This window comes from Xenia sp. Carnegie-2017, unplaced genomic scaffold, assembly GCF_021976095.1.
Source record: "Xenia sp. Carnegie-2017 unplaced genomic scaffold, XeniaSp_v1 HiC_scaffold_16, whole genome shotgun sequence".
Taxonomy (NCBI): domain Eukaryota; kingdom Metazoa; phylum Cnidaria; class Anthozoa; order Malacalcyonacea; family Xeniidae; genus Xenia; species Xenia sp. Carnegie-2017.
In genome coordinates this window covers 11,952,987-11,978,212 of record NW_025813469.1, presented here as the reverse complement: position 1 = coordinate 11,978,212, position 25,226 = coordinate 11,952,987, and the positions used below count along the sequence as shown (strand labels likewise).

General features: G+C 35.2%; 1 protein-coding gene and 1 long non-coding RNA gene across 7 annotated transcripts in view; one reads left to right on the top strand and one right to left on the bottom strand.

Annotated features, from left to right (window-relative positions):
- LOC124437488 (pleckstrin homology domain-containing family G member 4B-like) overlaps positions 1 to 25,226 on the top strand; it is a 65,166-nt gene that overhangs the window by 32,335 nt on the left and 7,605 nt on the right. Inside the window, exons 1-13 of one of the 6 annotated variants that reach the window (XM_046987451.1) lie at positions 5,928 to 5,960; positions 7,715 to 7,888; positions 9,743 to 10,259; positions 12,680 to 12,803; positions 15,698 to 15,803; positions 18,552 to 18,656; positions 18,742 to 18,858; positions 19,710 to 20,093; positions 22,488 to 22,610; positions 22,763 to 22,954; positions 23,797 to 24,084; positions 24,312 to 24,524; positions 25,089 to 25,144. In XM_046987451.1, coding sequence (XP_046843407.1) covers positions 5,943 to 5,960; positions 7,715 to 7,888; positions 9,743 to 10,259; positions 12,680 to 12,803; positions 15,698 to 15,803; positions 18,552 to 18,656; positions 18,742 to 18,858; positions 19,710 to 20,093; positions 22,488 to 22,610; positions 22,763 to 22,954; positions 23,797 to 24,084; positions 24,312 to 24,524; positions 25,089 to 25,144 — 2,417 coding nt within the window. In that variant the 5' untranslated portion in view covers positions 5,928 to 5,942. The other 5 variants (XM_046987452.1, XM_046987453.1, XM_046987454.1 and 2 more) reach the window with 5 other exon arrangements.
- On the bottom strand, positions 4,091 to 6,190 carry LOC124437494. The gene is made up of 2 exons (XR_006945733.1): positions 6,106 to 6,190; positions 4,091 to 4,250 (listed from the first exon to the last, which is right to left on the bottom strand). It is a non-coding gene; the product is annotated as an uncharacterized LOC124437494 (long non-coding RNA).

Sequence of the window (25,226 nt, the reverse complement as noted above, 5' to 3'; positions counted from 1 at the left end):
CACAGATGGGTCTGCAAGGGATTGGCTGAACCCGTCCCCAGTCAAGTAGTCGTGTAATGTTTGATTCCAGTTCCTACCGCTTTGTTTAAGACCGTACAACGACTTGTTTAGTTTGTAGACAAGTTTTTCTCCATTCTTACCCAATTTTTCGTAGCCTTTTGGTTGCTCAACATAAATGTCGCAATCAATGGGTGCGTTTAAATATGCCGATTTAACATCCAGTTGGTGTACTTGCATATTTTTTTGGACTGCGTGTTTAATCAGCACAAGAATTGAATTCATTCTAGCAGTGGGTGCGAACGTCTCATGATAGTCAATTCCTGAGACTTGAGAATAACCCTTAGCTACATACCTAGCCTTAAACGTCTCCTCATTGTTCATGCCTGTTTTGATTGTGTACACCCATTTTCCACCCACTATTTCAAGATTTGGGGGTAACTCAGTAAGTGTGAAAGTGTTATTATCCACTAATGAGGTAAACTCATCGTTCATGGCGTTTTTCCACTGGACTGAATCTTTAGAACTTACAGCTTCTGAATAAGAATTGGGTAAATCATTCAACCTGTAACAATAATCGACTGCAAGCTTAGTTGTGGTTTCGGTTACGTTTTCAACTACATACTCATCTAGATATGCTGGCCTATTCCGGGTTCGGGTTGGATACCTTACAGTGTCATTCCCTTCTAAATCATCAGGTTTCCCCCCTATTTCTGCAGTAGGCTGTTCTGACGTAGGTGTTGCGTAAGAAGGTTGGTAAATTTCATCGTCCGTTGGAGTCTTCTCAATCTCATCATGGATACTATCAAAAAACTTTACGCATCTTACTCTCTCTACTTTCATGTTTTCAGGGTAATATACCAAGTATGCTGGGCTGCACTTATCATACCCAATGAAAATCCCCTTCTTGCTTCTAGGTTCAAGCTTTTTCGGGTCTTGCACATAGGCATAGCACACTGAACCAAGCACATGCATCTTACTAAGATTAGGTTTTTACCCTGTTAAAGCCTCATAAGGAGTTTTACCCAACCAGTCATTGAAACACCTGTTTCTGATATACCCAGATGCCATCACTGCATAAGTCCACAAGGTCCTTGGCAGCTTTGACTTAAGTAGCAAACACCTGGCCATATTAAATAAACTTAGCCAAGTTCTTTCTGCCGACCAATTTTGGTGAGGCGAATAAGGAGCACATGTCTCATGTTTAATCTTGTTATCACGCAGAAGGGTTCTAAACTCATGTCCAGCAAACTCCCCTCCATTATCACTTCTAATACATTTTACTTTGCCGAAAGGTGCAATATCAGCCAGAAATTGTTTTGTGGCTTTGATAGTGTCAGATTTGTATTTCAAAAAATATATCATGATCGAGTGTAATCGACAATAAATGACAGGGCATACTTGAAACCGTCTTTACCTGCCTGCTTATACCACGTGGTTTCTTGTTCGTGTAAAAGATTCGTCTGACTTGTCATATTACGTGTTTTATTAATCAATGAATAATCCACTTAGATGAAGCAAGAAAGGGAAGAGAAATAATTTCAACTCGAGAAATTGGAGACAACAACTTGTAAATCATCATGAAACACAGTGACGTAGCCAGCCTGAATTTATACCACTGCTTTACAAATATTTTTATGTTGACCTGTCATGAGAGCAATAGATTTCTAAAGAAATGAACAATGATAATCTTTAGGAACTTACTGTAGCAGGAGTAAGTCTGCAGGCTGGCTAGGTTACTGATGACATTTCATAAACTTTCCTTCTTTCTTATCGTTGGTTTACTTCTTTTGAAGAGACTAGTGGAACTTTCGATCTTTCCAATAACTGTGTGGTATCGTTAAGTATTATTTCCATTAAAGACATCTCTTACGTCGTTACAGTGTTCTGAATGGAGAATTCAAGCATTGAAACACATGGCATTGATGAATATGGAAGTATTAAACTCCTCTAGATATGTCGCTTCACTGAAAGAAAACATGGAAGGATTTCTTCAAGAGTTTCCCATGTGGTCGAAGGAAAGATTAAATAACTTAAATGAACTTTCAGGTAAATTGAAGAACGAAGATCTACAAAATCAGGCCGTGAAATCTGTTGCGGAGTACAAGGAAGTCGAGGAAATGTTTTTTAACGTCAGGAAACATTACAGAGGGCGGTCGTACGCGTACAGGTATGTTTATGGAGATCTTTTAACATAGCAAGTATGATGGTGTTAGTGATTTTCAACTGCCGTCAATCGATATTTTTGTCACCACTTTATATACTCCTATGGAAATAACAGTTCATTACAAATATCGTTCTATAAACAAACTGTCTTGTACGTTGCTTTGGGGAAGCTTGTGCTTATTGATTGTGAATACTGTTTGATCATCCATGAAAATCCCCTTTATCCATAGGTCTCTGACGCATCTACAAATGGTACCAGCGAGGGATCGTCATCTACATTAACATCGAACTCAACCTCGTGTGCAAACGATGAGGAAGGCGACTTGGACAGTGATGATGATGATGATGATAAATTAGATCTTCGTGAAGATTTATCTCCTACCAAGAAAGCTGCTGTTCAGACGTCAATGAACAGGAACAACAGTTGTTTTATAACTTGAAAGATGTATGTTTATGAAGACGTTAATTGAACTTTTATCCACTTTGTTTTGCTCACTGTAATTCTATTGTTTTTTTCTTTTTCAACAATTATTTCTATGATATTTCCCTCCACACACAACCAACATTTCTGCTATATTTTCCTCTACATATAAGAAATCCTTTAATAAATCTTTTGAAAATAGGTTATAAACTTGTTTGATCAATAAACGTTTGTTCTTTGCAACATGAATGCAAAAGAACTCCTTAACTAGTGAATAAAAATGGTTTTGTTTTTCAGATTGCTGGAGAACAAGATGAACAAACTTATCAAAAACTTTCAGAATAAACCAAAGAGTAAGTTTTCAAGCTTTATATTAAAATGAAACATCCCTTTTTGTCCATAAACATCCATATAATTTCCTTAAAGTCTCAAGGCCATTATTGTTTTGTGGAAAGTTTTGGTATATTGTGGATGAAATGGTCACTATGAAAAGAGATTATGTCAAGACCTTGGATTACGTAATCCATGTAATTTTGGAGCTAATTTTGTCGAGTATTTACAATATTAGTAATTTCGTAGAATTTCTTCGTGTAGAATTATGTAAAGGAAATGGAGAGTGACGATCTACCGGCGTCATTACGGGGAAGGAAAAATTTAATATTTGGAAATATTGAGCGATTGTATGACTTTCACCAAAGGTAATTTTTCTATTGCCAACATTTCTTTCTTGTTCACAGACTTATGTCTGTGAACAAGAAAGTCTGTTGTTAAATCTGTTGTTAATTTGTTGTTAAATCACGAAAGTACATAGCGGTCCCATCTTGCTCTATTAAACTTGCTCTATTTTCATCCGACTACATCAAAGAAAGACGACTAGTCCCAGACCTCTTACTCTTCATACTTTCCAAATTTCATAAGGCGCAAAACATTAGATGTGAAAAAGTCTTGAAACAAGAATAAAAATTTGAAAAATATATCGATAAATGTACTGGATAACACAAATGTCTGCTCCCAAGACTATAAATATCTGAACGAATATAAATATCAACAAAATTATCCGACCGTCTTAAAAACCAATCAAAAGTCGAAACCGAAACAATCAGATATCAAACAAATCGGATCGTGTGAACGGGACTTAAAATAATTCATCATATTTTTGTTTAGGTTTTGAGTCTGTTATTATTATTCTTCGTCGCGTTTGCAGCAACCTTTACGGTGATACTGAATGACACAGAGAGATTCGGGAATTTTCGAACATCGATGTTAACTACAGCGATCATGACGATCGGAGAAATTGATTTTAAGGAGACAGTTCTTCGTCACCATTATAACGACATGTTTTACCCACAACAGAAAGTTCTTTGTTGTTGTTTTCGTCGTCGTCATGCCTGTCGTTATTATGAACCTCATTCTCGCCCTTGTCATTGAGGATGCAAGTAAGATCAGGCAGGACGTCAAATTGCGAAAACATATTCATACGGTAAGAAAAATGGTAAAACGATCGAATGGAGCTTTATTTTTTAATATAATCTAAGATGAAATAAGAAAAAGTTCTTTACATCATTAAAACTACGTACCAGACTAAAATTTATTAATTTCTTTTAACGTGCAAATGATTTTTTTATTTCTTTTGTATCAACCACTTTAGGCGAACATGATCATCAACCTAGAAAGAAAGAAGTTAATCTTTTCTTATTTCACGAAAAAAGAAAAGGCACTTATAGATCCTTTGGTGGAGTGGCCCAAACAAAAACGTGGATTTTCTAATTTTGTCGATGGAAGTATATTTTATGATTTTTCCTCCGATAAAGAAGACGTGAGCTCGGAGTAAATCGAAATAAATGAAGATCTAGTGACGTTGTTTTAAATGGTTTAAGAATTACAAAATTCAGAATGCAAAAGTGTTGAAAAAGTCGGAAGAAAATTCCAGACTAATCAAGAATATCATTGGAATTCATGAATAGGAAAATGACTTTGCGCAGTCTCAAGGTAAACTTAGTTCTCTCTAAATTTATACCCGTGTAATTTCCTATAGACATTGTTAGCTTAGATTCAACCAATTAAATTCATATATATTTATGTTTCACGTAAACAGTGTCAGGACATTTTTTTGTCTGTTATTGATTCATCATCACCGACAAACGTCATTTAGTTTAGAATGTCGTGTCGGTAGTGTACATTGAGGGTATAAAAAAACTGAACAGCTACGAAAACGTCGCTGTAGTTTTCAGCATGCAAGATCTGCATAAACATTTGGTGGAATAGGAAGTTTGACTTCTAATGGTTCATCTGACTGTAAAATAGCGTAAGAATTGTGTTACCGAGAAACACTTTTGAAATAACCTGCTCAAGAAAATGATATAGCCAAAAAGCAATTGGATAATTTTGTTCTTTTCATTTTCTATTGTCCATTCATCACTGCCAACACTGACACACGTTTATATTTTAGGTAGTGTAAAGAATGCTTTATGATCACTTTTGTTCATATTGGAGATGATGTGATTGATCTCAATTAATATTTCCCTTTTTTAGACGAAAGTGTTAAGCCTTTAAAATATTGAAATGTCTATCTTCATAAAGATAATGCCACGAATAAACTATGTTTACATCGAACTGACAAAATTAAAAGATCTAAAATATTCAAACACTTCATCAAAGATATTGTCCAAAGCTTTGACGTTGAAGTGTGCAAATACACTATTCATGAAATATTGCGAGAGAATTTCATCGAAAAGATGCCAGAAAACTGAAGAATATTTGAAAATTTTTCTACAACATCGTTATGCATAATGACGTCACTAGTTGTACTAAATGGATATTAAAAAACTTTAATAACATGAGAAATGAGAATGTAAAACGACATTCACGAACTGTTTTAGAAAGTACGCCGTCGTTTTAAAGTTCTAATAAACGAGAATGTAAAATTAATACCGAAATCTTTCCTGTGAAAAGAAATTTAACATTCTTGTTAATAACTTAACTTGAAATGATAAAATTCTCAGCAAACATACAACACTAAATGAAATTGGTTTTCAATTCAAGAAGAAAAAATTCACAATTACATAAAAATTATACACACAATCTGTTAAGTAATTATGCCACTCCTAACGTATTATGGACTTTTGAAAAACAATTTGTTTCGCTCAAATCCACGACCGTAGTAAAATACATGATTGGTGGAGGAGAGGGGGGAAAGGCTTGTATTCATATGTGCATTCTATAATCCCTGAAAGCATTGAATCTCAGAAATCAGAGGAACAAATAACGAGATACAACCACCGATTATTGAGCAAGCTACGTCCTTTAGTCTTATTTCTAAGAACTCACTGATCGCTAAGCTACAAAGTTGACCGAACAGATGTTCGAGTTCAAGCAGGTATTTAATCAAACTGCACTTCATTCAATATATTTTGTTTAATTCGTTGACACTTTGACGCACAAGTTGACAAAAAAGGAGAGAAAATGAAGGATTGCTAAGCCTTTTACAGAAGTCTCCTCACTTGACGAGATTACCCACATACCTCTGCGGTCTCCGTCATATTGACTTCCAATTATGGCCGACTCTCATGGCCAGTGAATCGACCTTTTCATAAAATGCTTTGTGATGTAGTATTTTGAATCCAAAATCTACCAAAATCGAAAGATATACGGCAAGCCAGTTGTCTTTGAGAAACTTTAGGATGTCTATTGAGGTAAGTTGTCTTCAAATCGATTCGAAATCGCGTTCACAGCTGCTGTGTTTTGAGTTGACGGACATTGTCGTTGACCGATGTTCGTGTTTGATGTTTATTTAATCCCTCTGCGCAAATGTCTCGTCACTTTTTTGGGTGAGCTATCACACAAAGGAATACATACCGTTGTATTATCCAGGTTTGGTCATATTCTTGGGATTTCTAAAGAAATTTTATTATTCGTAGTCGACTGTAAACAAGCTCATCAGTAATCATGTTCGATCTTTGACGTCTTTGAAGTACGTTGCGATCACTTGTCATCAATTGTGTATAATCTTTATTCATTTGTAAGTGATATTATAAATAGTTGCGAATATCGTTTACAGGGAAAAGTTCTTTTTATTTAATCGCGTTCTATTCATCCAGACGGAATAATTTAATTACGAAATCGAAGAATTGTTTTGAAACTCTTGCGATTGATTTTAACTGATTTTTAGTTGAAACTTTCAAATTGTGACTCTACCTATTTCGACTATACGACTGTATTTAACCACAGACTTATCGATATCGCACTTTTCAAGCAAAATTACACGATTTTTTACTCAATAAACAAGTACATACGAATTGTATGTCACAATTTCTAATTTACACATAACGGAAGAGAGTCGGCAGCTACTTCGGTATAACTTTACCTCGAGTGCGGTTGGCAATATGCTATTTGCTCAAAGCAATTTTCTTGAAGTTATTATAACTGTTTAGAAAACTGTTGGTGTATTCACATACTGATGTTAATTTGAAACATACGATTGTTGTGGTTCCTTAATTGATTGATATTACCTAATTGTAATAGTGGCTATAACCCAGGGAATCATTTCCTTCAAGATAACGCAATTTTTACCGCAAATCCTTAGTCAAACTGCTTCATCTTTGTTGACATACAATGTCCTAATTATCGAGGAACATAATCATTCAGTAAACAAAGTTACCAGAATGCTCAAATAACACAGAAATAAAGTAATTTATGTTAAATATTCCCTGAATCATTAGAACTCAAATTGTAGGTGATTACTACATACATTATCCATTATATACCAATATGTTTCAAACTATTTTAAGTGATCCAAATTGAACCAATTTGTCAAGAAATACTTTGCCATTAACCTGTAGGCAGATTGTGTTTGCATCCTTCATGGCATAGCAGCCAGCCAGACTGGTATTCTTGGCAATATCTAAGGACATTAATCTCTACTTTAAAAATAAGTTTTTGATATTGGTTAAAGAGTGAACTTTTGGTAAAATATTTAATCCCTTTTTTTCATTGGCATTCCTCTGTATAAATAAACACATCACCATTACAGTAGCAAGCCTTTGTGCATGATGAAAGCTCACAACTTTGAGCTTAGATATTATTTAATCACAATAAAATAGTGCTTAAAAATGCTATTTTTTGGTCTTGTAGACACAAGAGGATGAACAATGGAAACTCTTTCTCGAGGGTTCCATGTTCGAGGATCATTTTAATGAACTCGAGAAGATTTGTGAAGAGGCTTATGGTGGCCATTCTGAGCTCTTTGATGATGAGTTTTTGAGGCCTATTTGCTCATTACTTCTAGAACTACGGACATCAGCTGAGGTTTGTGAACATAAACATGTCTCTCTCTGCTGTAGGCTATATTGTTATTTCCATATGATGTCAATAGCATAAGATTAATAACACATTTGAAGTAAACGACCAAATTTTTCAACATAAACATGTTTTGACTTAATTTCAAGTCATCTTTAATTCAGGTGAACATAAATATATCATACATATGAATTACAAATTAATAGTTCATACTTTTTTTCTATAATGGAAAAATCAGAGCATCACAAATAGTAAAATAAATAAGTTATATTAAACTTATCATATTTCAAATGGTATATAAATGTTGAAAGAGCATGTTTATCTTTGTAAACTTTAAACCAGCTGCATAGGTCTATTTATTCATCTGTGTTTATTTCTGCAAAATAAGAACTAGGTTTATTAAACCAGAGTACATATTCAATTTTAATGCTGTTTTAATCCAGGTTTATATCTGTAAACTAGAGCATTATGGGATAGTTGTTAATTAAGGGTCTGGACCCGACTGTTATTGTTGTTTAACATTTGTAAACAAATGGCTTCTGTATTTTCTTCCTCAATATTAGTTTTACAAGATCCTTATTTCATGAAATAGACTAAGTCTTATCTACAAACTATAAACTACATTTTGCTATTAAACTATAGTCTTTACTTCATTTTTCCCAATTTTGATCGGAGTTTACAATATATTCGTAAATTATAAACTAGTCATACATATTCAATTTTAATCAAGTTTTGATCTTTGTTCATGAGCATTTTGCATTTTTTAAAAAATGTCATTGGAACATTCAATTCCATGAAAAGTATTTGATCGCTCCTGCATTATATGAACGTTCTCCCTCATGTCCTAATTCTAACGCATGTTTTCAGAATAATCTCACTATCTCACACCATTTACCTGCAATGACGTAGCGTGGTAGCCAGTGACGTAGTCAGTGACGTAGTGCGATAGCCTGTGACGTAGTCGCTCTTTTTAAATTCGAGAACTTTGTTTGTTTTATTTTCTTTGAACATTTATTGTTTTTGAAATGAGTGAACGTCGAAAAAATACAGAACATGAGTAAATAAGCTGACCTTTTTACTGTCTACGTCGTACATATAGTAGGGATGGATTTAGGGGAGGAGGGGTGTTGTGGGGGTGTGCACCTTTCATATTCTTGGTTAAAGGGGTGCGGGATAGGTACCAATTTTCCTACAAATATTAATAGACCAAATAATTAAGCCAAAGCAATTGTGATAAGAGTTTAATGGAGTGCACTTTCCAGAAAAATCTTACTGTCACAATATGAAGTTAAGTCATTTGAAAAAAACAGTCAGACATTAAACAACAATATGGAGCCATCAAAATCTAATACTTACTTCCGCACACCCACCCCTCCCATACAACACTACCGTGGATATGTACATTCCATGACATAGGATTATGATAGTTCTTTCATACGTGTCAAGGACCGCGGAAGATTGATAGTTAAGGAGAGGGGAGGGTGGATTTTGGATTTTTGCGTTTTAGAAGAATTATTATTTTTCCCGTTGTTATGTTCCGTATTTATTGCCGAAGTCAATTAACCAATCAAAAAACGACTCAATAAATGTTCAATATATGTTTATTGAAGCGTTTGACTATTTTAAAGTTATATTAATTGTTTCCTCTTTTTCTCAAAACTTCCAAAAATGATTTTGCCATAAAAGTGAGTAACGTGACGATATTCATATACTACTTCATTAGTTTCCGTTGAAATCAATGTGACCCTTCCCCGCGTCAATTATCAATCTTCCACGCTCCCTGCAGTGTGACCATCCGGGGAAGTCTCAATTTTACATAAATTGCTTGAAATCAATAACATTGCTTCGTTCTCCATCTTTCAGACATTTTTCTCAAATTCTGGAATGAACGAGGAAAAATGGCTACCATGTTACGAGAGATTCGTCACATCTGTGATTCATCTCTCGCAGCTCGACATCAACCTCCACAAAGGGGAATTCTATTTTCACTTGAACCTCACATCGCCAGGCGAAATCATCTTGAAGTATTACGATTCCAAAAAGGTGATGTCGTTGCCGCTGACCAAAAGCGAATACGATTGCATATGGGCTTCGAACTGGAATGAACGAAAGTCGAAACAAATGAAGAACAGGTTTCTTTTTTTGAACTGTATTGTGAGAGGTCAAGCAGGCAAAGGGTTTGAACGCAGACCATGGAGGTACATAATGGCATTCGATACAAGGCACAGACGGCAAAGCAGCAAGGACTTGAATACGGAGCTGAGCCCGCGGACGAGCAGTGTAAATGCATTCACGATGTTCACAGATTTAAGCTCGAAGCCGTTGACTATACTTGATGTAAACTTCGAAGTCATTCATAGCCATGTAATCTGCATGCCAGGTAAGATGACAGTTACGTAAAGAGTCAGTGAAATAAGTTCTACAGACGGTTACATCGAACTTAAGAACATTTGCAACATGAAAATTTTATCTTTATGGGTTTTTGTTGCCCAGAAGTATATGATTTTGAACCGGATGTGACGTAGAAAGGAGAACACGTACATTGAAGATATAGCTTTCATTGTACTAAATAAAGCTGTTATAACAAATTTTAAAAAAACTACACTAAAAATTTACGTACGGATAATGTCGCTTTGGTGACATCGTTTTTAACGAATAATCAAAGAAAACGTTTAGAAAGTAAAACTGCGTTTTCTTGTTTGCAAATGCTTACATTGGATGATATTCATATGTTTTGCTATGTGTGGTCTATCTCTTTTCAAAGCAATTTCACATTCAAAGGAAATCAGGTTGTCATAGCAATTTGTATGAATATGGTCCCTCTCAGTCTGGAAGTTTGGAAGTTAAGTTTGGAAGAACTCGAGAACTGATCAGTGCAAACCGGAGACTGAGTGATTCGCAAATTCTCTTTGATTGATTAAATTGATTGAGTTCGGATCAATTTGCATGGGTTAATTCGAAATCAGCTACAGCCCAATTAGCGCACGTGTTTAATTGTTTTTATTTTATAATAGACCTTTTCAAGGTTATCGTAGCCATATTGCAGGGGGTGCAAAAACATTCGGCCGAGCGCGCGGTCACGCATGGCGTCCATATAAATTACTAATAACTGCGCAAAAATTACCCTTATACATATTGGCCATTTCTTTCAAAAATATTTCTCAAACTCATCCATTTTAATAGTTAAATTTTTATTTGCGATTTTTTATACACGTGAGTCCAATTTTGTGGTAATCAAAAAGCGGAAAGTTAAAGAAAACATTTGTTTTCTTTGAACAACTTGACCGTCGTTTGAGCGATGTTCTTGAGTTCGCAAATATGCGGAACTCAAAAGCCAAGTCAAACGAACTAAACCCTAAACTAGCCGACTAGCCGTGAGCAGTCATAGCCGAAATGGTAAAAAATGCGCGTTGTGCAGTTGGATATTGCGATAATGATAAACGCTATCCTGATTATCAAGTTAAGAGGTCTCACGTAGAAAAGTTAGTTTTTCATAAGTGGCCCAAAGATCAAGCACTCGCTGAAATTTGGCGAAAACAAATTGCCAACAGCAGAGCCGATGACTTTAACCCAAAGCCTGGTGCACAAGGTAGTTTCGTTTGCTGAAATTATTTTCCCTTGGGAAGAACCCCAAATAACTGCGGAACGGATTATCCTTCGGTTTTTATTACGCTATCAGAGTACGAGCAATCGAGGACTCCGCTTAAACGTAAAGGAGGAGAAACATGGACGACATCAAAGCGTCCTCATCAATCCTATGACACCGAGGATTCTGATTCAAGTTTTGATGGAAATCCAGCAAAATCTGAGGCATCTTTACTCTCTGTCCCTTAGGAATTTGAACAGTTGATGAGAGAGTATGATGTAAGGTTTCACACCGGCCTGCCATCGACTAACAGTTTTAAGTGTGTATTTGAATACTTGGCTGTTTCTTCTTCTGGCTGTTTAGTCGCCATACATAATAATAAAAATAGCAATGTCACTTTACAAATAATTGGAAATACTGATAAGAGTTTGCCGTAGAATAGTTCCTCGCGATATCTGCTGCTGACTTTGCTGTAGACATGTGCGTGTGTTGCGAACACAAGAACATCGCTCAAACGACGGTCAAGTTGTTCAAAGAAAACAAATGTTTTCTTTAACTTTCCGCTTTTTGATTACCACAAAATTGGACTCACATGTATAAAAAATCGCAAATAATAATTCGACTATTAAAATGGACGAGTTTGAGAAATATCTTTGAAAGAAATGGCCAATATGTATAAGGGTAATTTTTGCGCATTTATTAGTAATTTATATGGACGCCATGCGTGACCGCGCGCTCGGCCCAATGTTTTTGCACCCCCTGCAATATGGCTACGATAACCTTGAAAAGGTCTATTAAGAAATAAAAGATGTTTACTGTGTGCGCACTGGCTTATGCAAATCGAGGAGACCTTTGAGAGAATTCTAGAGCTGATCAGTGCAAATCCGAGAGCGAGTTCTTGCTAATGTCTCCTCGGTTCACATTGCATAACCCAGTGCAAACACAATAAACATCTTTTATTACTTTTTTTTAAATAAAAACATATAAACTCGAAACAAGTTTTTCAATTTTTCCCACAACATGTATAATGATGGGTTTGCATATTCTCTGTAGCTAATTGCTTTTATTGACTGAGCTGACATCGGTTTGCACAGGATAATGCAAACTCAACTATAGACCAATCAGCGCACGCGTTGTATTGTTGTTATTTTATTGTTCATCGGGTTTTAATTTGTAATATAATTCGTATTTCTAGTTTCCATTTTCCCGCGTAGGTACAAGGGACGCCAGGGGTGCACCTGTGATATTTTTTGATGCTGGAAAGTCGGAATGGCAGATTCCAGATTTCAACAGCGAAGAAATAGCACGAATATGTTTATATTTCCTTCAAATTCCCAGGCAAGTAAACATTGCGTACAGCGTTCGGTAAACTATTTACGTATTGTTTAGATGCGTAGTAGCTAATAGGGAGCTTTAGTAAGAGTACGACTACAACGACGAGTACGAAGTTTGACCGTGTAAGGGAATGGCACGAGGAAGTTTGTTGTCGTTGTCGCTTCGTCAAAATTTTGTTTTAGCTGTAAACAACAGAACGAGCCTTTTATTGTGAAAAACACCGACGTTTGCGAAGCAGCTACAGATCTATTTGTCAATAATGATATCAACTAATCGGTAATACTAGTTTTGCGAGAATATAGGACTCTTTAGAGTGAAAAATCTTCACTATTTTAAGTTTTATGTACGATATATTTGTACTATTTTATTGTTTGCTTACCTTTCACTCTGCGTACGAAATACATGAAAGTTTTGCAGGTCATATTTTCTTTTTTAATGTACATCTGCGCTCAAAAAGGGTTCTAAATTAAAGCCAGGATGCTCGAAAATAGTACTGTAAACTAATTTCTTACAGAATGAAGAAATATACCTACTTTCTTTGCTTAAAAAGCCATCGTAGTTGCGACTACGAATTTTTTACAAAACATCGTACTCAAATTGAAGACGGCTACGTGTTGTTGTTGTCGCAACAATGTTTTCGCGCCAAAATGACGTAAATCGTACTCGTAGTCTTTGCTAAAGCTCCCTAATGTGTCAGCATAACGAACACATCTTTTGTCGTTCTTGTATTGAAGAACATCTACGAGTCTTTGCTAAAGCTCGCTTATGTTAGAAATACGGCAGAACGTAAGGTGCTTTACTAATGCTGTAGTTGTTTCCAGCGGGGACTTTATAAGTTTACTTCTATTATTTTCTGTTTTTTGAGACCTGTGACCGGAAGAAAGATAGAATGCTTTTTGACAAACTAGAACGGTAATTGGGTTTGTGTGTGGGGGTTGAATCTTCATGAATTCAGCTCTCCCCCTCTGATTTTTTTTGAAATTAAAATTGCCAACAAAAGAAATAAGCAGGGCAGATCTGAATATATGAATATTCATTCATTCTCCCCCCTCCCTCCCACAAATTAGCGTTCTAGTTTCGCTCCTGCTTGTTGACCACTAACATTGGATTTCTTATCGGGTCTCTAAACATTTTTATATGCAACCTATAAGAGTTTAAAAGTTGATAACTGTCTAGACTTCTATGAAATGAAAAGTTGTCGAACCTTGTTTTCACGTAACAATTTTCATCCGAAATTTTCCAGGGATTTGTGACGCCATCTTTATTCTTTTGACAACAAACCGTCTGCTGCGATATAGATGAGATAGATGTGAAGATTAGATATTTTATGAACGTCTATGGTATTGCCGTTTCTTCAGAAATAAAATTTTTATTTGTTGTTTGCATCATCCGTCGTAACAATATTCAGACTGACCTGTGATTTTAAACATATATTTTGGAATCCCTGAGCTACAACTCATCCACGACGTCAGGAAATGTCGTTAAAAACACGTGGACACACCACACCACTGATCTCGAAATAAGACTGGACAAGCATCTAACACCTAGCACAAAAGTTGAAGACAAAAAATAAGGAGCGCCGCCATTACTAAGGGACCAACTTTCGAAAATAAGGAGAAAATATATTGTGGATTTATACAAGAATAATGAAGAATTTTCAACATAAAACTAAATTAACATAACTAAGAGATAAATCAGTTTATAGATAAGCTAAAAATACGATGAAATATGATCAAAATGCAGCGATTTTTGTCATCGGTAACTCTACTTTGGTATGGAAAAACTGTGGAAAATTGCCCACAACTGCATGAAAATACCTAGAATTGTTGGAATCGTTGTTCAGAAATACAAACTGATTAAATGATCTCATTTACGATCATAAACTGATCAATCCTTTAAAATTACAAGCCTTTTTTACGAGTGATTCCGAGTGAAACCTGTATGCGTTTTGTTTTATACGGCCGATTATTCTTTCTGACTCGCTTCACTATCGTCACAAAGGTTGTTCTTCATCTTCTGTGTTATCTTAAAGCATAATTTGTCCTTGTGTAGCTATGTTTTCCATAGTTTTTATAAAAAATCTTTCGATGTGTTGGTCCCTTAGTAATGGCGGCGGTGGCTTCAAAATTTGTTTACTAAAAATATAGAGTTACATGATCCTGTCTTTTTTCGAGATCAGTGGCACACACATATCTAAGTATCCAGTTTATCGGTATGAACTTCATCAGTTGGTCGAGTGGACTGCGCAAGTTTTCAGTCATGTATTATTGGCAAGTTTTCTGTCTTCTTTGGCTTGTTTCAACAAATACATTTTAAAACTCTTTGCCTCAATGACCACCTACCTCCCCCTCTCCCCCTTCCCCTCCCCCTCCCCTGTGCGTAAAATAAAAGTAGCCACTACACAACCATATAGATATTACTCGGTGAACAAAAAAGCGCTTACGTGTAAACTGTGAACAACAAGACAACAACTGGTTATTTAAACGATAGTTTGTGATGACTTCTATTTACAATATATTTATTTCCCATGAAATCAATGGTTGTTCACCTCATGATACGTGAATGATAATTATATGGGAGTTAATGGTGAAATAAGTACAAGAAATGTAAAACATTTTATGCTTGATTCAAATTATGAGTCAACTATCCTTTGCACTATCCTTGGATATTAGTTATTTGTTAAACCGGAAGTCTGCCAAGCACCTTTGGTTTTCTTAGTGGTTTGGGAGTCTATTTATCTGCAGGCATTTATTTGAAAAAAAGAGAATAGAATCATTGGTTTATATGTTCTATATTTACACGTACGTAAAAGAATTACGTATTTATTAGCTCTTTTATACACAACGTTTTTTTGTTATTTTGCATTTGGGAAAATAATTCTATTCTCGTTCTTTTAGGGAAGAAGTTTCGAAACTAGGTTTGTCTATTTTTGTTGATGCACAAAACGCTGACCATAACAAAAAGACTTTGCAGATCATCGGGGAAGCTCTAGTTTTTTTCGAGGTACGTTAAGTTTGAAGCAAGAAACGTTCGGAGAAATACTAAGCCTCATCAGTGAATTTGCATTATAAAATAGCTATTTAAAAAGACGGGCACTGATTGGTTGAATGCTCGACACGAACAATACGTCATTAAAATCGATAAATTTACTATTGTTTTTAAAAGATCATTTTTTAAAGGAAATATAAGACATATTTACTTGTTCCTATTGAGTTACAGAAGACAGAAGAATGACAGAAACAGAGAATGTTTTCTTTTTCTTAATTAAAGGTTGTGTGAAGCAAAAAAAGACCATTACAAATTCACGTTGTATTTATTTCAGTGCCTAATTTTGCTGTTAAAAGTTAATGTTTATTTCTCAGGAGCGGAAAAGCTTCAGTAGTGGTAACAAAGATGCGTAATATATGCAAGTAACTTACAATACTTAACCCCGCGCGGCCCTACGGGTTAGCAAAGTGATAGGCATTAATATTATCATCACGTCTATTACTAATCATAATAATAAACTAGTACCCAGTCACAGGATTGCAATCGTGCTGAATACATAATGGGAGTTGGCTTTCGTAATCATCAAATAATACACAGAAATTTAACCATTGATCGTGTAAAGTAGGAAAATACTGTAGCAAAATATGAAAAGACCAAATATAGCCAGATTTACTTTGGCTGGGCAATGATTATTTTCCCTGCCAAACGGATTTCAAAAAGGCAATTGACCAGTGTTTTGACCGAAAATGGCCAAACTGGCTCTTGTATACCACGCATTGTGTGATACTTTTTATTCATATTCCGTCATTTGATACGATGTTTATGGTCATTGGGGGCACAATAGAAATTCCATTTTTCTGCTCTCCATGTATTTACTCAAGTACTTGGTGTAGTTAAGTAAATTTTCCTCGTTTTTTGACGGTGATCTCGCATAAGACTAACATACAAAAAGTAGAGGTGTGAAAAAACTGCGATTGCACTGGTATCACATGAGATGCAAAAGAAAGGTTTGTGAAGAAGGTTCAATCAAAGTTATACATTCCAATTAATCACACGTAAAGTGCAAATCGCTTTTTGGCACTTCAAACTTAACTCGGATTTGCTTTTTGGCTCTTACTATTGTGATGATTCCGGATGCAATGTCTATCACCATGATAACAAATAATACAAATAAAGTAAAAACTTATTAAGAATTTCTCAATATACCATTTATGTATGTACCTGAGTGCAGAAAGTTGTAATTTGATTCATGATGTAATTTCGTGATTCGTGTAGCAATGCTTAGTGATATGACGTAATTTTGCGGAAGGTTTTCAAAACACGAAATCTCACTCGTATAAAAGCTGAACTCCTTTTGCAGCTCTGCATATGGAAGCTGGACCATAATGAGTTTTTGTGTGAGTGCTGTTCGCTCTTAAAAGACGGACGAAAGATTTTAACGAAAGTCTATCTGGGGGGAAGAAGGGGAAATTGTCTTTGTTTACTGCGCTTGCTGAGTGGCAAATCAATGATGTACAGCGCTTTCACAAAAATCAACGGTGAATTTCTATATGTTCATCAATTTATTGCCCTCAAGTGAAGAATAACCACAAATATGTAATAGTGAACTCGCAAAGTTCACATGATGCCGTGTATGTTGTGATAAAAAATAGTTCTTGCGAAATAATCATGTGAAGACAAATCATTTAATTTAACTTTGCGATTCTCTATTGTCGTTTTTCTGTTTGTGCAAAACACGAACCTCGCCACGTAATTGTCAGATTCGCAATTGCGTGTTGTCAGTTGCAAGATTTATTACGGGCGAGACGGGCAGAGAAGCTTCATTAGCTAAGCTCATTTGTCGGCATCAGTTATGTTCTTTCTCAAAACAGTGTATTTTGTAATCGGACACTTTATTAGTCGTAGAAGAATTCGATAAATCCGTGGGTATAGATCTTGTCGCCCCCTTATCTCTGTGTGAAAAATTTTTTTAACGACTAACAACAACAGAGAACTATGGCGTCTCGCGCAATTTACCGAACGGAGATGAAGTGATTTTTTTGTGCACTGGTTATTTGGCAAAGCTTTTGGTTATGTTACTGATGATGGTATAACATGCAATATCTTTAGTGGCTGTACATTGATCTTGTTTTGGTGTATGATAAGCATGACTTTGACCTACGTAAACTGATGCTACTGCTAATGTTGCAACGTATGCCATTTTTGCGGTTTTAATTGGTGAGGCGTAATGATTTTAAAAGCAAACGAACTTTTTGGCTTTGGTTAACATAAATCACGTTTATCGAGAGAGCTGAAGAACCGGTGATCATCTAACGACTGTTTGTCGGTCTACAAACTTGCTTCACGTTACTTCTGAAAGTCATAGGAATTTGCAATGTTGACGTGTGTCAAATCTTCCCGATATTCCAATTTTCTTTCCCGATATTCTAAAATTTCTCTTTCATTCTTTATACTTTCGATAAATCCATAGTTCAAATGGTCTTATAGCTTTTCATTCGAGTCATGGACTTCGTGATATGTAGGACCACTGACTGGATTGATATGTACTTTATGATCACATGTCATTGTAAAAGTTTGAGAGCGTAAAAATCGTGAATACTTATGATTTTTAGGAGGAATCTGAAACATGCTTTAATTGTCAAAGCAGAGGACTACGAGTTTCAAATTTATATTTTATTTACATTGAAATATTTCACTTCTTTTTATGTTTTTCAACTTTGAATTTCTTTTGTAATCTAATGCTTGTATTTTTCATCTCCATAGGAGATGCAACCAGGTAGCGTTCACATTGCCTACATCCTCGAACGAAAAGATTCACATCTTTTGATGTTCAGTGCTGATAAACTAAAAGAAAAACTTAAATTTCAAGTGAGTTGTGGAGTGTTGGGGTAGGTGGGTGGAAAGACTCGTGTTGCCCTTTTGCGAAAAAGTTCATGAAAATTTCTGTTTTTAGTTCAAATTGCTTTCGTCTTTTGATGATGTGCTATCTTCCATTTCAATGGATCAAATTCCCACGACCTTCGGCGGAAGCTTTGAGTACGATCACGGTGCCTGGCTGCAGTTTCGATTGGTGAGAATTTTATCACGTTGTACGATTTTGTACTTTGATGCGTTTCGTGAACATTGTTGATCTTCACACAAAGTCTTGACACATTTCTAAAACAATTTGTTATAGACTAATATGTCTACGTATAACATTTTACATGGTACATTTGTTGATAAAATTATAAAATTTGAAACACGTTGATAACATTGTACATTTTGACACATGTTAATTACTTTGTACATTTAGACAAATTTCTAGTCTTTGCTGAAGATTCGTACATTCAGTAAATTGGACTATAAGATGTTCAGCTATGACACAATTCATGTGATATGTTTTTCTCGAACCTTTCTTGTGCGTGTTTGTACAATAGTTTGCCTTGATTACGTGCAGTCAAATCTCTCGAACGATCGAATTAAGCTTTATTTTAATAGGATTTGAAGATTAGTCGACATAGATTTTTGTCTATTGAGTTTTTTTCTTTAACCGTTTCAGCTTCATGGAACAATTCTATGTTCATCTAAATACACATGTTAGAGGGACCCTCTCTATTATAAACTTGTAACAGGGGACTGTCTCTATTATAAACTTTGAAAGAGCTGCGTCTGTAATATAAGTTTCGTATAGGGGAGTGTCTCTAATATAAACTTGTAACAGGGGATTGCCTCTAATATAAACTTGGAAAGAGCTGCGTCTCTTATATAAGTTTGGAATAGGGGAGTGTCTCTACTATAAATTTGAGGGGAGTGTCTCTAATGTAAGCTTGGAATAAGGTAGCGTCTCTAATATTGACTTTGAAGAAGGCAGTGTCTCCAATTAACCTTGAAAAAAGGAGTGAAGCTTTTCCAACATTTAGTTTCAAATGTGGTCTTTTTTAGAAACAAGAACCCTTCATGACGGGTTGTCGAAGTGCAACAAAGCTGGCTTTGACGGCAATAGATGAACTTGGGATAGGAAAATTTGGTGAAACGGTAGAAGAATGTCAGAGATTGCTCGAAGAACACGATAAAAAAGTGAGCGCCATCTTTTCAGACAGCCGCCTGTCTGCGTTGCAAGTCGAAGGTGAACAACTTGTGTCTGACATGCAGCAGACAGATAACTCAAATAAAACACAAGACTGGAAATATACCATGGAAATTGTCTCGAAATTATATTTCAAAATGAATCAAGTGTTCTCCAAGCTGGAAGTTTTGTATAGAAAACGAAAACGAGAGCTCGAGGATTGTCTACAGTTGAAATGCTTTCACGAGGAATACGCTAAGGTATGAAATTATTAAGATGTTTGCCCAGTTTACTGGAAGAGTTTTAATACCAAAATATACAATACTTTTTGCCGTTGTTATGAAGAAAATTGGAGCAACATTACAAAAGCTATTTTTATGAATCTTTTTCATCTCATCAGTGAGTCGGCGTTTGATTGTATTCAACATGAGAACAATAAAAATTTTTAGAGAATATTTAACTTCTGCTCCCGCTAAAATAACTCTGGCTTTTGCTAAAAACACTTCTGCGAAAAAGTTTACATAACCGAATATTCATGAAGTTCGAAAGTAAAGCGTACCGATTCTCAGTAATGTTTATCCGCGCCAGAGAAAAAACTCGCTAAGACTTGTGGAAATTTTTGCTTGTTCATCAACAATAACCTTGTATTTTTATCACGCTTTTCCTCATGTTAGGGGAATGAAAATTGTATGGTAAATATGCTGTGTACTTTTGGCAGTGATTTTGATTTTGATAAGCAAAGACTTGACAAAACAATTGGTCAAATCCACACACTGCAGTTTAAAGATTCTGAACAAAAACTAATGCTATAAATTTTCCTTTACCTCAGTCTTTAGTAAAATACCAAAGTCATTTATTTCTCCAGTAATTTATTATAATAATCAAAGGTTATATGAATATTGGAGATTTGCATATTTAACTTTAAATATTGATTGTTTTGGAGAATATTTTCTTGCTTATTCATACTTTTGTCCAAAAGGTAAAACTTCAGCAATAGCTCCATCTCGTGATTCATTCATTGAAGGAAGATATGTCCATGAAGAACTACTTCCCATTTCGAAACACTCCACTGATTTAAGATCTTCACGATTATTGTTCATACCTCCCATGACAACCTGTCACCTTGTATCACCTGTTATAACAGCACAACACCTTAATCTCTTTTCCAACATGGATGGTAATACTGTAATCTTTCCTGTATTACAGTCATACATGATAACACTGTTCACAAATTCTCTTCCATGATAACCTCCAAGAAGAACAACTTGATCTCTCCATTGAACTGTTTCCATTCCTCTCCATGGATGAGGTAATGGAGACATTTCCTTAAATGTAAGACTCCTTGGATCAAACTCCAAAACACTGGACAAAACTTTGCCATCTTTTCCCTGTCCTCCAAAAATAAGAACTTTATCATCAACAACAACAGCTCCAGGGTACAAACGTGGTTTAGGCATATGACACAACTCTTTTAAAACATAAGATGTTTTACCAGTAATCTTTATTTCTTTGATCAGATCAAATCGTCTTTACCATCAATAAATCCTCCAATGAGAAGGAGTTGTTGTTTATAAACAACAGTTTGATGATACCAACATTCATAAGGAAACTCTGTAGGAAATTTTCTCCATGTCAAAGGTGACTGTTTTATATTCAACGTCTCCATTGACTTGCAGCCACCTCCAACAAGAAATAAATTATCATCATAAATAAATGATGAAGCACACCAGTGTTCATTTTCCATTGATGCAATATTAAACCATTTTTCCTCCTTCCATGAAAATATTTCAATACTCTTTGAAGAACCACCTGAGTAACCACCAGCAATCAAAATATATTCTTTTCCTGAGTTCATCATTCCATCAGTAGTTGATGTCAATGTTTGAACATGTTTCATATTTATATCCAACATTTGTAAAATTTGAAACATCATAACCTTTCAGTTCTTTCATTTTTTTGGTCACTGAAGAAAGATTTTGTTGAGCATCTTTTATTTCTTTCCTTGATTTCATAATTTTTTTGGTCACTGAAGAGAGATTTTGTTGAATATCTTTTATTTCTTTCCTTGATTCCATCATTTCTTTGGTCACTGTAGAAAGATTTTGTTGAATATTCCATCATTTCTTTACGTATTTCCGTACATTGTTCTCTCAATGGCTCAACTTTCTTCTTTACTGATTCATTTATTTCTATAAACTTTTGATCCAATTTATGTATTTCATTTATCTGTATTTTTACTTGTTCCCCAAAACTTCGTTGAAACATTTCTCTAATCTCTTCAAAGTCATGAGGAGCAATTTCACACGTAACTCAGTTTCATGTTTAATCTTGCCTCGTTTGTTTATCTCCTTGTCACAACGTTCATTAGAACACAACACTGGAGCAAATCCATAATTTTCAACATGTCTTTCAACTCTTTCAAGATTTTCAACATTTATAAATTCATTGCAACCGCGAACAGCGTAGTCGCAATTGATCTTAAACTTAGAAATCATATTATTTATAACACGCGCTGGAAGAAGTGTAGCTACAGTCAAGTTATCTTGACATAGATGTATTTTAGTTCAACGGTCATTACTGTAAAATTTATTGATACTATAGGCTATCTTTATTCGACACGATTTTTGTAATGTATGGTTTAAATGCTCTTTTAGGTATTAGAGTGGTTACAGGATGTCGGTATGCCTTGTTTAGAAAAACCTGTGGAGATTGCAGAGTCGTATGGACAGGCGCTCAGTTACCATGGTAACTTCGAGAAATTTCTGATTCCCGCTGAGGTATTATTGTATGGATTATGAAGTAAAAACTACAGTAGATTATATCTTTCATGCAATACATCGTTATCTCGGATTGTACAACTTTATCCATACCGTACAATTTTCAGACGTTTCGCGTTTCCTCAAATTTTACATCAATTATTTCTTCATAGAGTTATATACTGCAAGCTCAAGATTTACTGGAGGATGGTAGCAACATAGCTCAGTGGGGAACTGATGATTGCATTGGTGTAAAGGAAATGTCAAAGGTACTGAAGACGAGACTGGATCAATTCACTACAGCACTAGAGGAAAGACGTGTCGCTCTGGTCACGTGTATGGAGTTTCATAAAATGATCAGTGAGGTAATGTAAATGATTGGTCTGAGTGCTTGTATCACGTAGTTTCTTGTTCATGTAAATTATTGGTTTGACTGTTTATACCATTCGGTGTCTCTTTCATGTAAATGATTGGTCTGACTGCTTGTATCACGTGGTTTCTCTTTCGTGTAAAGTATTGGTCTGACTGTTTATACCACTTGGTGTCTCTTTCATGTATATGATTGGTCTGACTGCTTGTATCACGTGGTTTCTCTTTCGTGTAAAGTATTGGTCGGACTGTTTATACCACTTGGTGTCTCTTTCGTGTAAAGTATTTGTCTGACTGTTTATACCACTTGGTGTCTCTTTCATGTAAATAATTGGTCAGACTGTTTATTCCATGTGGTTTCTTGTTCGTGTAAATAATTGGTGTAACTTGTCATATTACGTGTTTTATCAGTCAATGGATAATCCACTTAGATGAAGTAAGAGAGAAGAGAAAAAACTTCAACTCGAGAACTTGGAGACAACAACTTGTAAATCATCATGATACACAGTGGCGTAACCAGTCTGAATTTATACCACTGTTTTACAAATATTTTTATGTTGACCTGTCGTGAGAACAACAGATTTTTAAAGAAATGAACAATGATAATCTTTAGGAACTTACGTAACAGGAGTAAGTCTGCAGGCTGGCTAGGTTACTGATGACATTACATAAACTTTCTTTCGTTCTTATCATTGGCTTATTCATATCATACTCCTATCTTAACGTTATTATTTTGACCATACTCCATGGTATTAGCTATTTTTGAAACAATTTTCAAAGTTTTACTACACTATTTTAAGTATTATTTCCATTAAAGACATCTCTTACGTCATTACAGAGTTCTGAATGGAGAATTCAAGCATTGAAACACATGGCATTGATGAATATGGAAGCATCAAACTCCTCTAAAGGTGTCGCTTCACTGAAAGAAAACATGGAAGGATTTCTTCAAGAATTTCCCATGTGGTCAAAGGAAAGATTAAATAACTTAAATGAACTTTCTGGTAAATTGAAGAACGAAGATCTACAAAATCAGGCCGAGAAATCTGTTGCGGAGTACAAGGAAGTCGAGGAAATGTTTTTAAAACGCCAGGAAACATTACAGAGGGCGGCCGTACGCGTACAGGTATGTTTTATGGAGATTTTTTAACCTAGCAAGTATGGTGGTGTTAGCGATTTTCAACTGCCGTCAATTGATATTTTTGTCACCACTTTATATACTCCTATGGAAATAACAGTTCATTACAAATATCGTTCTATAAACAAACTGTCTAGTACGTTGCTTTGGAGAAGCTTGTGATTATTAATTGTAAATGTTACCTGATCATCCATAAAAATCCCCTTTATCCATAGGTCTCTGATGTATCCACAAACGGTACCAGCGAGGGATCGTCATCTACATCAACATCGAACTCAACCTCGTGTGCAAACGATGAGGAAGGGGACATGGACAGTGATGATGATGATGATAAATTAGATCTTCCTCAAGATTTATCTCCAACGAAGAAAGTTGCTCGTTCTGACGTCAATGAAGAAGAACAACAGTTGTTTTATAACTTGAAAGATGTATGTTTATGTCATGATTTTGAAGACGATAATTGAGCTTTTATTCACTTTGTTTTGTTCGCTGTGATTCCATTTATTTTTTTCTTTTTCAACAATTATTCCTATGATATTTCCCTCCCACACAACAAGCATTTCTGCAATGTTTCCCCTCTACACATAACCTATAATCCAGCGATATTTCCCTCTACATATAACCTATAATCTAGTAATATTTCCCACTACATATAACCTATAATCCAGTGATATTTCCCTCTACATATAACCTATAATCAAGTAATATTTCCCTCTACATATAACCTATAATCCAGTGATATTTCCCTCTACATATAACCTATAATCAAGTAATATTTCCCTCTACATATAACCTATAATCAAGTAATATTTCCCTCTACATAAAACCTATAATCCAGTAATATTTCCCTCTACATATAACCAATAATCCAGTAATATGTTCTTGTATACATAACGAATCCTCAACTGAAATCTTTTGAAAATACGTTATCAACTTTTTTGATCAATAAACGTTTTACTTTGGTAGTAAATCAAAATGGATTTGTTTTTCAGACTGCTGGAGAAGAAGATGAACAAACTTATCAAAAACTTTCAGAAAAAACCAAAGAGTAAGTTTGCAAGCTTTATATTAAAATGAAACATCAATTTTTTGTCCATAAACATCCATCTTTTGTCCATAGAAATCCATCT